This window comes from Erpetoichthys calabaricus, chromosome 1, assembly GCF_900747795.2.
Source record: "Erpetoichthys calabaricus chromosome 1, fErpCal1.3, whole genome shotgun sequence".
NCBI lineage: Eukaryota > Metazoa > Chordata > Cladistia > Polypteriformes > Polypteridae > Erpetoichthys > Erpetoichthys calabaricus.
Genome location: NC_041394.2, coordinates 227,689,470 through 227,703,033, shown reverse-complemented (window position 1 = coordinate 227,703,033; position 13,564 = coordinate 227,689,470). Strand labels below are relative to the sequence as shown.

General features: G+C 38.1%; 1 protein-coding gene across 4 annotated transcripts in view; it reads left to right on the top strand.

The window, feature by feature from the left end:
* Positions 1–13,564, top strand: part of LOC114659567 (GRAM domain-containing protein 4-like) — a 369,958-nt gene that overhangs the window by 293,645 nt on the left and 62,749 nt on the right. For all 4 annotated transcript variants that reach the window (XM_051935142.1, XM_051935146.1, XM_028812132.2 and 1 more), the window contains 3 exons: positions 1,905–1,996; positions 10,080–10,128; positions 11,154–11,225. In XM_051935142.1, the coding sequence (XP_051791102.1) occupies positions 1,905–1,996; positions 10,080–10,128; positions 11,154–11,225 (213 nt within the window). The remainder of the gene's footprint in view (positions 1–1,904; positions 1,997–10,079; positions 10,129–11,153; positions 11,226–13,564) is intronic.

Below are 13,564 nucleotides of genomic sequence, written 5' to 3'. Positions count from 1 at the left end.
GTAAGAATTATGTTTCTAGACTTCTCTAGCGCCTTCAACACAATCCAACCTCTGCTCCTTAGGGACAAGCTGACAGAGATGGGATTAGATTCATACCTAGTGGCATGGATCGTGGACTATCTTAAAGACAGACCTCAGTATGTGCGTCTTGGGAACTGCACGTCTGACATTGTGGTCAGCAACACAGGAGCGCCACAAGGGACTGTACTTTCTCCGGTCCTGTTCAGCCTATATACATCGGACTTCCAATACAACTCGGAGTCCTGCCATGTGCAAAAGTTCGCTGATGACACTGCTATCGTGGGCTGTATCAGGAATGGGCTGGAGGAGGAGTATAGGGACCTAATCAATGACTTTGTTAAATGGTCCGACTCAAACCACCTACACCTGAACACCAGCAAAACCAAGGAGCTGGTGGTGGATTTTAGGAGGCCCAGACCCCTCATAGACCCAGTGATCATCAAAGGTGACTGTGTGCAGATGGTGCAGACCTATAAATATCTGGGAGTGCAGCTGGATGATAAATTAGACTGGACTGCCAATACTGATGCGCTGTGCAAGAAAGGACAAAGCCGGTTATACTTCCTTAGAAGGCTGGCTTCCTTCAACATCTGCAATAAGATGCTGCAGATGTTCTATCAAACAGTTGTGGCGAGCGCCCTCTTCTACGCAGTGGTGTGCTGGGGAGGCAGCATTAAGAGGAAAGACGCCTCACGCCTGGACAAACTGGTGAGGAAGGCAGGCTCTATTGTTGGCATGGAGCTGGACAGTTTAACATCTGTGGCAGAGCGAAGGGCGCTCAGCAGGCTCTTATCAATTATGGAGAATCCAATGCATCCACTAAATAATGTCATCTCCAGACAGAAGAGCAGCTTCAGCGACAGACTGCTGTCACTGTCCTGCTCCACAGACAGATTGAGGAGATCGTTCCTCCCCCAAACTATGCGACTCTTTAATTCCACCAGGGGGGGTAAACGTTAATATTTAACATTATACATAGTTATTGTCTGTTTTTTTCACCTGTATTATTATCATTCTTTAATATTATTTATTGTATCAGTATGCTGCTGCTGAAGAATGTGAATTTCCCATCGGGATTAATAAAGTATCTATCTATCTATCTATCTTCTATCTTTAGTTTCTGAAGCTTTACACAGCAGCTTTGTTAGTTGGTTTGGTTAGCTGTTGAGAAAGTTATATAAGAAGCAATAGAATTTTTTTAGGAGAAGGAAACCTAAAAACTTGTAACCTTCTTCATCAGTCTGCCTCCTCTCCCAGTTAAAATAAGTTTCTCCTTAAAGCTGACAGTCACAATAAGTAAATGCTTTGTTTTGATATACAATACTCGTTTTGGTCCGTGTTAGCTTTTTATACTGGTCACTCCCTGTTTAAAAATGAAACAATCAATATTATGCCCAAATGGTTGCATGTGCAGTATTAAGCATTCTGAAATCTTTCACTGAAAATATTTATTGTCAGCATTGCATTACATGGACCACTTTTATTTCATTGAATGGCTAAGTTTTATGTTTTCTCCTAGGTTGCTTACAAGGCACCATGCTCCATTAAAGCTGTTGTATAAGTTTCACATCTTCCCATGTGCTTGGTGAATTCTTTTTGTTTTTAAGACACAGTAATGGAAGAAAAGTCAAAACAGTGTTTTAAATAGCTCACCTAAAACATGAACATATGCGTTTTTATGTTGTCAGTATAAAATGTCACCTTCTTTCTGAATGTGTACCCTTAATTGGAAAAGGTGGTTTTAGTAAATACTAAGATATAGACATTGTTTCATAGCAATAAACTGTCAGGAATTTTATTATGGTTAAATAATAATTCTGTTTATGTTTAACTTTTGAATTGCTAAAATATTCATTCATTCATTTCCAATTTTCAAATTTCAGATATATATGAATGCAGCCTGGCATGGATGGGCCATTCCAATGTTCCTGTTTTTAGCCATTTTGAGGTTATCGCTGAACTATCTCATCTCAAGGTAACTGGTTACTTTTCTTAAATCTGTTCTTAGAGTAATACTCCATCTAAAAATGATATTTTTTATATGTCACCCCATGTAGTTTGTAGTGGCATCTGAAGGTTTCATGCAAAATGAGAGTAAACAGTTTATAATATACTGAAATGTAAATGTTACCCATCTGTGAGAAATGATGTGAAAATCATCAATGGAAAAATGGAAAAAAAGGAAGAAAAAATAACTTGTCTGAAAATTACAAAATAAGTGTCCCAAACTGAAAGCTCCATTGTATTCATTAGGTAAAATCCATCAGTTGCATATATTGGCAAAGACAGATGATAATAGATATCTCCAATTCATTGTTGAATTGCTGATGTCTCATATTCTTAAATTGAGTAGTCAGACGTTTTTTAAAATCTCAATTTCAAATTCTGTCAAGTCACAATTATTTTTTAATACTATTCTGTTTTGATATGTAAGAATGTAATTATGACATATCAAAGAAAATCAGTAAATACTAAGAGTGTATATTATATGTAACTGCCGAAGGTTATAATCATTAATGAAAACTATTGATGTTATTTACGGAAAATGAACTAAAATTAAACGAAGCTATTGACATAGCTGAAAAGACTAACTGAAATAAAATAATAATATCTAATTTTTTTTTGTATTTCGTCAAAACAGGATTTGCACTTGTGATAAACTGGGCTGCAGCATCAAAATATATTAATAAATATATCATATTTGTTTTTCAAATAAATGTTCCAACTGACAAACTCATTTTCCATTATCTATGTGGTCAGTCTTACACCTCCAGCCGCAAGCATATAGTCATCCAGTGAACAGCCGCTAGTGAATAAGAGCAGGTGTTAGCAAGGCATTTATGGTGACAGGGCAAGATGAATACAGGTGCATAAGGCATGTGAAGGAGAAAACAGTTTACTGTGTGATTATAGTGACAATTCTTCAGAATAGTGTTAGTTAAGCGTAAGGTGACGATTTTGCTGAACTGGTAAATTGTGATGCAACCTCTGAATGTGCTTGCATCTTACAAGTGCTGGGCAAAATTCAAAGCAGTTTTTCACTGATCTCTGTGACTTATGATAGAAGAATTAGATTTAGACAATTCCATAAAAAATTTCAGTCTGCTCATAAGTCACAGTATATTACCTGCAATTATGACTGAGCCCAACATAAAGTATATTCATAGCAATGCACACTAAGCCAACTTGCAAACTGCACATGAGGTCTGATGTCTGTTATAATGAGCTTCTGGATTTCTTTGCAATTCTTGTATGTCAAAGCATAATTCAAACACTTGAAGTTGAAATATGCTGGTTAACAAAACCTTTACCCTATGGACAGAAAATCACTTTATTTCTTAAATGTCTGTGTTTTGTTGGCAACAATTCACCTGTCATGTTGCACAGGATAAAATCTTTTTGAAAATAAAACCACACTGATAGAGAGATTTTCCAGGTCTACATATGTAAGCAGCATATTGTTATTGATTATTCAATTACACTTTAAAAAGGTCATTTGACATTGAAGCGATACAACCCCAGTTGATAGTGTCGCTAATGAACTTCAGGTCAAGTTTATTGGTACCTTGACAAAAGTGAAGAGTGAGTCAGCAAAGTGGTGAAAAACAAACCTGCTAATGTGATTTTTGTTTATCTTTTGTTTATTTTTTAATTTTTTGTAGTTTTTCTTTCACATCTCAAATTACCTAATATTGTTAAAATGATTTGGTGGCAGAATAATGTTTTAAAATATTTTTCACGTCAAAATATTGCCTGTTCTTGTTCTCTGCTCATTCTTTTCTTGCTGTTCTTGTGCTTGGCCACCCCTAACATCGAAAGTGTCAATTGTAAGCACATTGTCTAGGAGCAGGATAAATTGTTTGCTGTAGACATTAAGAGTAAAAACCCCACAAACCTTAAAATTCACTTACAACATCGTCACAAATTGACCCATGACCTACTTCTGGGCAAACAAAGAGAAAGGATGAAAGCCACCAATCCCCAGCCTCCCCTCTCTAGTCCCTCTCATTTCTGCCATCATTCACTCTTCTCTTACTACTGGTATTATTCCCTCATCTTTCAAAACTGCTGCTATAACCCCAATACTAAAAAAAAAACCTGGTGCTGATCCTACTAATTTCAGTAATTTTCGGCCCATTTCTAACTTGCCCTTTATCTCCAAAATTCTAGAAAAATAGTAGCTATCCGACTTCATAGCCACGTATCTCACAATAATCTATATGAAAAGTTCCAGTCTGGTTTTCGCCCTCTTCATAGTACAGAAACGGCACTTGTTAAAATTACCAATGACCTCCTTATGGCTGCTGACTCTGGTCTAATTACTATTCTCATCCTCCTTGATCTGAGTGCGGCCTTTGATACTATTTGTCATACCACTCTCCTTAATAGATTATCTTTGATTGGCATTACTCACACTCCACTTGATTGGTTTAGATCCTACCTCTCAGGCCACACTCAGTTCATACAGCTTAAAACCTTCACATCCCGACCCACCGCTGTTACTTCTGGTGTACCCCAGGGCTCTGTCCTGGGGCCTCTTCTTTTTATTATTTACCTTCTTCCCCATGGCAGTATTTTTCGCAAATATAACATTAATTTTCACTGTTATGCTGATGACACCCAGCTCTACCTTGCTGGTAAACCCACCTCCTCTTTTCCACCACCCTTGCTTATTGACTGCATTTCTGAAATTAAATCCTGGTTTTCTTCAAATTTTCTTAAACAGTGACAAAACTGAGATTCTCCTCATTGGTTCAAAATCATCGTTATGTTCATTATCATCATTATCAAAACCAATAATCTTTCTCTTATTATTGATAACTCTGTTGTTTCCCCATCATCTCAGGTCAAGAGTCTGGGTGTCATCCTCAACAGTACTCTATCTTTCCAATGTCACATTAATAACATCACCCGGTCTGCTTACTTCCACCTACGTAATACTAATCGCATTCGCCCCTCCCTCACTCCTCATACCACTGCCATTCTTGTTCATAGTCTTGTCACTTCTTGGCTGGACTACTGCAATTCATTCAGTCCTCTTTGGTCTCCCTAATAAATCTCTTCATAAACTTCAGTTAGTCCAGAATTCTGCAGCACGTATCATCACTCGAACCCCATCTATTCACCATATTACTCCGGTCTTGCAGCAGCTTCACTGGCTCCTGATCAAGTTTCGTACTGATTTTAAGATTCTGCTATTAACATTTAAGGCCATCCATAACCTTTCCCCTCCATATCTGTCTGACCTTCATGTTGCCATTCCATCCCGTAACCTTAGATCCTCTTCCTCCACCCATCTGACTGTCCCTCCCGCCCATCTAACCACCATGGGGTGCAGAGCTTTCAGCCGTTCTGCTCCCAAGCTCTGGAATTCATTACCTGCGGAGCTCTGAAACATCAAATCATATTCATTTTTCAAATGCAAACTTAAAACGCATCTGTTTAAAATGGCTTTTTCTTTTTCTTTCTGATTATAGTGGTTTTGTTTGGTTTTAATTTTTAGATTTTCTGATGTTTTAAGTTGTTTATAATTGTGTCTTTTATTTATTTATTTATTGTTTGTTTGTTCGGTGTCCTTGAGTTCTCTGAAAAGGCGCCTTGTATAAATAAAATCTATTATTATTATTAATCAGAGCGTAAATTTGCTCAGCATAAGTGATCAAAAAATAGAAAATTTTAAATTGTAAAAACGTAAAAAAAAATCATTCACACCTTTAGGATTCTGCTAACATGCCATGTCATTCTCCAACCCACTTAATCCAGACCAGCATCACAAGGGAGTGCTGAAGCTAGCCTAGGGTACAAGGCAGGAACAAACCCTGGACAGATTCTGCTGATAGTAAACTAACATTACACCCATATCCGTTAAGTATGCAGTTTTGTTTGGTTGTGACACAAAACTTAACTCCATAATAGCTCTGGGTTTTTTGTTCATTTTTCATCATAAGTTGTTGCAGTGGAAGATTTTAGAAGCCCTTTGGTCAGTTAATATTGGTGAAATTCCCAACCAGCAAGAAATCTACCAGCCTTGTACTGTCAGACTTTCACCAATGTTAAGCTTGTGTGAAGCTCAGTGCGAGGGATGAAAGTGTTAGTAGTAGGCATCCATCTCAGAAGATGATGGTTGCGCCATAGTCAGTCTCTCTTAGTGCTGTTGAGTGTAACAACTGGAGTGGTTCAGCAATCTGATCCTGGCATGGAAGTCCCTTCCACAGGTACTGCATATGAGGTTGGATTTTGAAACTGGAGCCTGAGTTTGTTGTTTTTGCCTCCTGCATTGCCTTCTGTTCTCTAGCTGCTGATTGCATCTTTCTTTGCCTCCAATTCTCTGGATCGATGCCTGTAAGTTTTAGGTCATGCTTGCAGACATCCTTATACCACAGTCGTGAGCGGCTCACTGGGAGATGTCCTTTGGCCAGATCGCCATACATGACATCCTTGGGAATGCGACCATTTGGCATTTGATGTACGTGTCCCAGTCAGTGCAGCCATCTCAGGCTAAGAAAAAGATGCATGCTCAGTGAGTCGGCTTGCTCCAGTACGGCGGTGTTGGTAACTTTATCTTGCTATGTGATGCTGAGGATGCGTCATAGGCAGCGAAGGTGGAAACTCTCTGTAGACGATATTCCTGCCTGGCATAAGTCGTCTCGGATTTGCTGCCATACAGCAAGGTGCTGATGAAACATGCCTGATATACTTTCAGTTTGGTGTTCAAGGTCTGCCAATTGTTAGTCCATACTCCCTTGTTCAGTTTGGCCATGACACTGGCAGCTCTGGCAATCCACCTGTCAATTTCGCTATCAAGTGATGGTTGCTGCTGTTGATGGAACCCAGGTTAGTAAAGTGGTCAGTGATTTTAAGCACTGTGCCATCAATGCTAATCGAAGTTTGAGCAAGGACGTCCTGGACCATGACAATTGGTCGTCTTAATGCTAATAGCCAGCCCAAACTCCCTGCAGGCATTCTGGCGGATGGCTGGGACCCTGGAGAATGTTTTCCGGGATGCAAGAGTGCAGCCCCCCTGAATTGCTTAGGGGCCACGGGAATGGAGCTTGGAAGATCAACCCTGTTGAGGCTCATGGTCACCACCAGGGGGTGCCCAGATCATTCTGGAGCCATGGACTGCAGCACCTCCACCACACCAGGAAGTGCTGCAGGAAATTCATCAGGGTGCACCTGATGCCAAACAGAGTCAGTGCAAGGACACATCCTTGTTTCACACCACTCTTAATCAGGAAGGGGTAAGAAATATCCCCATCGTAGCTGACCACACCATGTGTATCTTCGTGAAAGGAGATTTTAATACTAAGCAACTTGGGGGAGCAGCCGATTTCCTTTAGCAGCTAAAACATACCTGTCCTACTCACGAGGTCAAAAGCTTTGGTAAGATTAATAAATGCAATGTGTAGTGGTTTGCCTTGTTCTTGGCATTTCTCTTGGACCTGACATATAGAGAAGATCATGTCGACTGTGGATCTTTCAGTCCTAAAGCCACACTGTGATTCTGGATAAATGCAATCAGCAAGGAATTGAAATCAAGTTAGAACCACACGGGCGAAGACCTTGCATATAATATTTAGCCTGGAGATGCCCAGGTAACTGTTACAGTCACTGCGATCACCCTTATTTTTATACAGGGTGACTGTCTTGGCATTAGGCATGTCCTATTAGTACCTTGCCTTCCCTCCAGCAGAGGCACAGGATCTCATAAAGTGGCGCTCTTGGTGCTCTTTCTTATCATAAGTCATGATGGCAACACTGTAGATGGTGTTTCTGAGGGAATTTCATCTTGCTTCTGTGCGCTGATGATGGTCACTAGCCAGAGACTTTTCAAGCCTCTCTATGAATTCCTTGTATATTTTTCCTGTGTACGTGGTCTTGCTGATGTTAAATTTTGGTTGACATTTCTTTTTGGAATTATAGAATTTCTTTGGTTTGAGCTTTACCTTTGAGACAATCAGGCAGTGGTCAGTATCACAGTCTGCAATGTGGTAAGTTCTGGTATCTCTGGTATTGTATGCACTGTTTAGAAAATCATGTCTGGTGATGACCAAATCCATCTGTTGCCAGTGCTTTGACCTTGGGTGTCTCCAGGAAGTTTTACGACATGCTGTGTTCTGAAAATAAGTATTTGTTACACAAAGACTGTGATGACAGCAGAACTCAAGTAACCTCTGGCCATTCTCATTCATTTTTTCTGTGCCATGATGACCTAACATGCTTGGACAGGATTCTCGATCTGCACCCACCCTAGCATTAAAATCTCCCAAGAGGTAAATGTGCTCTGACATTGGGATTCTGTTAATGACGCTATCTAGGTGTTCATAGAACTGGTCTTTGACTTCAGAAGTGGCATTTAGGGTTGGTACATAGGTGCACACAAGGTTTACAATACCTGCTGATGCGAGGAGGAATAGGGTGAGAACTCTTTCTGTGCCACCCAATGGTGGTTCAATCATGCAGAGCAGGGTGTTCCTGACAGCAGAACTTTTTCCCTGGTTTCCTCAACACATTTCCTCTGCCAGACGAAGGTATAATGTTTTTCTCCAGAGATCCACTGTCTGGTAGTCTTGTTTCCTGCAGGGCTACTATGTCAACATGCAGGATTTACAGCTCATTTGCTGCGGTCTTTCTAGCATCTTCAAATTCTTTCAAGTCAGTCCAGTGCGCATTGTTTGCACGTTCCAGCTTGAGATACCAAAAACTGGGGTCTTAAACTTTCTCCAGTGATTTTTTCTTGGTGCATGGATAACTACCTGATTGTTTAGCAAAACTCTGAGCTTCAGGCACCCACTGAAGCAGGCAGACCGTGGCGGGTCAACACCTTACTGGCATCCAGCTCTACACGAGTTCAGCAGGGACTTACAAACTGTAACTGCTGTATTCTGTGTTGTGCTCGCACCGTGAGGTGAGACTGCAGTGACCTCTCCAGGGTACAGGCCTGGGCAACAGTATATGAGCGCCTTGTGCTGCCCAGACAATAAAGGTTCCACCTTTCGGCCGTGCCGACTAGATCCAAAGGAATGCAAAACATTACATTTGGAGCCAGCTTGACTATAGGAGTTGCTGGAAAAAGGTTCGATATTGACATCCAACTGCCTTTGGGACTCCTACTCCAGGCTAACTCCCGAAGACTTTCCCATGACTGGGTATAGCCACAATACAGCAGATGTTTAAAATCATTTTTTCTTCTCCTAAATGAGGGCTCATCAGTTTGGGAGTACCGCTATCTGCCCAAAGCAACTGGTTTTGGTGTCACTAACATGCCATCACCCCTTCTCCTGTTAGTAGAAACAGTTCTGCTGGGCTTAGAAACTAAGCCACACGTGAAGGCCAGGAGCTGGTCTTAGTTGTCAGAGGCTATATGAGATGCACACCAACACGGGAGCATTTGTCGATGGTGGGAGCTTGTCCACCCCCCTACCCCCCCAACCCCCGGCTATGACAACCTTTGGAACCGAGGGAAGAAAAGTATTACAATAATAAATAAGTTGAAAGGAATTCTGATCCTAGTCACCATTTTGTAGGATAAATGCAAATACCATTTTATTTAAAGTTATTCTGTGAGATTTGGACATGCAGTGTATATGGTATAAAATTATTTGTTTGCCTCATGTACATGCATGTGTGTAAATATAAACAAAACATGAGACACCAATAAGACATGACAGTTGAACACTGTGTTCATTTGGTTATGATCACTTAATCAATTTGAGTAATGAACTAATGTTCATTTTTTAAATGACGGTTACAATAAGATAATACGATTCTTCTTCTTAGGTAGAAAAGAATCCAGTTTAATTTTGTTTTAGCTCTGTTCAAGAGATACAGTATCCTGTGAGAGCTGCTGATTGATCTTTTTTGATCTGTTTTTGTTTGGTTTTAATGATTCAGAGAACAGAGTATTTTAGAACATAATCGTGTAGTGGATAAACAAGAAAAAAGACAGGCATTTCTTAACTTGCAAATAGTTTACCATGAAGAGGTTTTAACTTACTTAATATATGATCAGCTAAACATATTTTTGCATGTTATACTTCTTTTTTTTTATTCTGCAGGGGTTGGAGAATACAGTGGAGCATTGTGCCTGAAGTCTCAGAACCTGTGGTAGGTAGCTTCCATGCTTAACAAAGAAATCATTTTAAGTGATGTGCAAGCCATTAACCCTTGTTTTAATATTTAACCTGTTGATCATCACTGGCATATATTATGAGTTGTATGCTGTGTTCAAGTTTTTGATTCAGTATCGCCTAATTCTTTAAAATACAGTATTAGTATCTGAACAGCTTTGTTTGACTGTTCCTTTAGTGAGTATTATATGCTGAATTATTATTTTCAGTTTTTCCACTTGTTTATTTACTTCTTTCATATCTGTCTTGAATTAAGATATAAAAACAACAATAATTGATTAATGGAAATTGTTCTATAGGTTTATGCATTAATACAGCATTTATCAAAGATGCGGAGCTGCTTGTTTTTACTGTAAAAATCACATGACTGTATACAAAGTAATTTGGAACCAATTCACTTTTAAAGCAGTATATATTTTTAGTAATCACTTCATTGGACACTGTGGTTTTTTGTGAAACATTGCCAAACTGTGGTCAAAAAAAAGTAAACCCTACCATCACAAAGCAAAAATGAAACTATAAAGGATCTGCCCTTATACTGTCAAACTATTCCATAATTCACACCTACCAGCTAATGCTAATCTGACATAGCATGTAGTCAAACAGCTGAGTATTCACAAGTTTTATTAAAAAGATTACAATATGCAAGCTTTCGAGACAACTCAGGCCCCTTCTTCAGGCAAGATGTAGGTCTTTGCCTGATGTAATTACATCATGCCTGAAGAAGGGGCCTGAGTTGCCTCGAAAGCTTGCATATTGTAATCTTTTTAGTTAGCCAATAAAAGGTGTCATTTTGCTTGGCTTTCCTCTACATTCATAATGGCTAACACGTTTTATTATAAACACTTTTTTTCCTGCCAAATACTACATTATTATAGTATATGTTATAATATTTATATTTCCTGAGTATATTGCTTAAATCAATATGGACAATTTCTAACCTAGAACAAATGTGATTTTTGTTACTTTCTATAATTAGAACTTTTTTTTTCTTTTTTCTAGGAACCTCCAAAAGAAGATCTTACAGTGTCAGAAAAATTTCAACTTGTTCTTGATGTTGCACAAAAAGCACAGGTGGTCTTTACTAATTATTTGTGTAGTGTTTGGTAATGTCTCTAATTCAAATATGTGTAAACAAGAATCTATCTATCTATCTGTCTATCTAGTAGGTAAATACTTCAGTGATGGTACAGTGATTAGCATTGTCTTGTAGCTTTTAGATCTTTTTACATTCCATACAGTATATAATTTCCATTTACATGGATGTAATATATCAAGGCATAGTTTTTGAAAGTGACCATGATAATCAAGGATTTCTTTTCTGTATTTAATAAGATACTTCTTCCTGTGAGTTGCTCCATTGTCAATTCTCTTTCCTAGACAATAATTCTTACGGTGTTATTATCTTTCACATTTGTGATGTTACATGTAAGCGTAAACACAATGTGTTACTTGTTCATGGTTTTCTTATTTTGTATATTTGTTAGAGTTCTGAATTAGAATAAGAAGCAATCTTTAATGTATTTACCTATTATTGATATCTGCTTGTGTCCAGTAATATTTGTGTTATTGTTTTCTGTGTTTTCATTCCTGTTGTATCCTTTTGAGTACGTATCAAGTGCTTTAAGCATGGGAAAGGTTCTGTACAAGTATTTAATGTGTAGAATGCTGTCCTGTTAATTTGCCAAGGGATTTTTACTGCCTTGTGCCCAATGCTTGCTGGGATAAGCTCCAGCTTCTCTGCGACCCTGTTCAGGATAAGTGGGGTTGGAAAATGTTTGGATGGATTACTAGAAAGGGAGAAATCTTCACTTTTTTCATTATAAAGTTAAACATCTTAACTAATTCAACTGTCGCTAGTTGACTCTGTTTCACCCTATCCTGCCATTCCATCCAGCTCTTTTACCAAAGTTCTTAAAGCTTAATTCTTAATGACCTTCATACTAAAATGAGCCCCACTGCATATATGGTGGATCCCGTACTAACCACACTTATCAAATCCTGTCTTCATGTCCATACACCTGACTGTCTCAACAGTATATATCCCTTAACACAGGTCATTTGCTGGCTGATTTGAAAATTGCTTCTCTAACCCCATGTCAATTCTTTCATCACATCATACATTAATTACTGCAAGACCCAACTGGCAGGTGAACTTTGACTGAATTCATTGTTCTGCAGCCTAAACATATCTGTTCAGGAAGGGATTTAAGTTATAGTCACATTCTAAACCTTTCTCTCAGCTTGCTCTCTCTGTCAAAGTGTTTATGATAGTTATCATCAATTATGTTTTTTGATTGTCTTACAGCATTTTACATTTTTTTTCCATTTGTTGATTCTTTTTCTAATCCAGAACTTTGTTCCCTACATTTGCTTCATTTGCTGTGCAATGCTTTCATATTGGTTTCTAACCTGTGTTATGTATTGACCCTTTTCTGTGCTTGTATTCCTGTTTTAACCTTTTGAATATATGTTAAGAGGTTAGAAGAAAGGTGTAATATAAATAAAATACATTATTATTTCTTTTTGAGATTATAGTTTTGTGTACATTTACAAAATATGTACTTGCAGGAAAAGCAATGGATGCTTTAATGCTGCTGTTTGTTCTAATAAAACTATTAAGCTTTGTTTTGTTGTGCCTTACAATTCATCAACAAATGATAAAATAATAAAGTAAAATTAACTAATATCATTAATTTATTTGGCAATCAATATAATATGGATTACCGTACAAATGAAGCATTATAATCCATCAGAAATATGGAAGTCTTTTTAATATTTTGAACATTTTGCATATTTTGACAAAAATACTGTCGTTAGTTGTACTTTGCTTCAAGTAGCTTTGTTACAATCCTGTCCTTGCACAGATTCAGCAGTATCCTATGTTTGAATCCCACAATCATTTGTTGTCTGTGAGGGGTTTGCACATTTTCATCATGTCTGCTTGAGTTTTTCTGCCACATATCAAATTATGCCTGTTGAGTAGTGATTCTGTATTGGCTCTGTTTGATTGAGTGTTGGTTTGATGCCATATCAGGAAATTTGCTTAACTTGCTCTAACTTACACACTCCCTCTCTATTTTTAACAATTGTATTTAAGCACTAAGTGCTTATATTAATTTATTTTAGATATGTTAATACATACATCGTAATGCATCAAAACATATTTTTCATTCACCTTACATTCAGTGTACTGATTAATAAGTTTCCACAGTTTATACTGACAGGTGCAGTTTTAATTAATGGAAGTCCATACAATCAAGAAAACAATATAGGATGCCTAAATTAAAACTTCATTTAAAAAGAGCACATGCACTTGACAGACATTTAAATTGGTTAGGCTCTAGTTAAGAGAATTATAATCTTTAAATAATCTTTTTTAATGATTATCAGTTTTTGGTTTGAAGTACAGT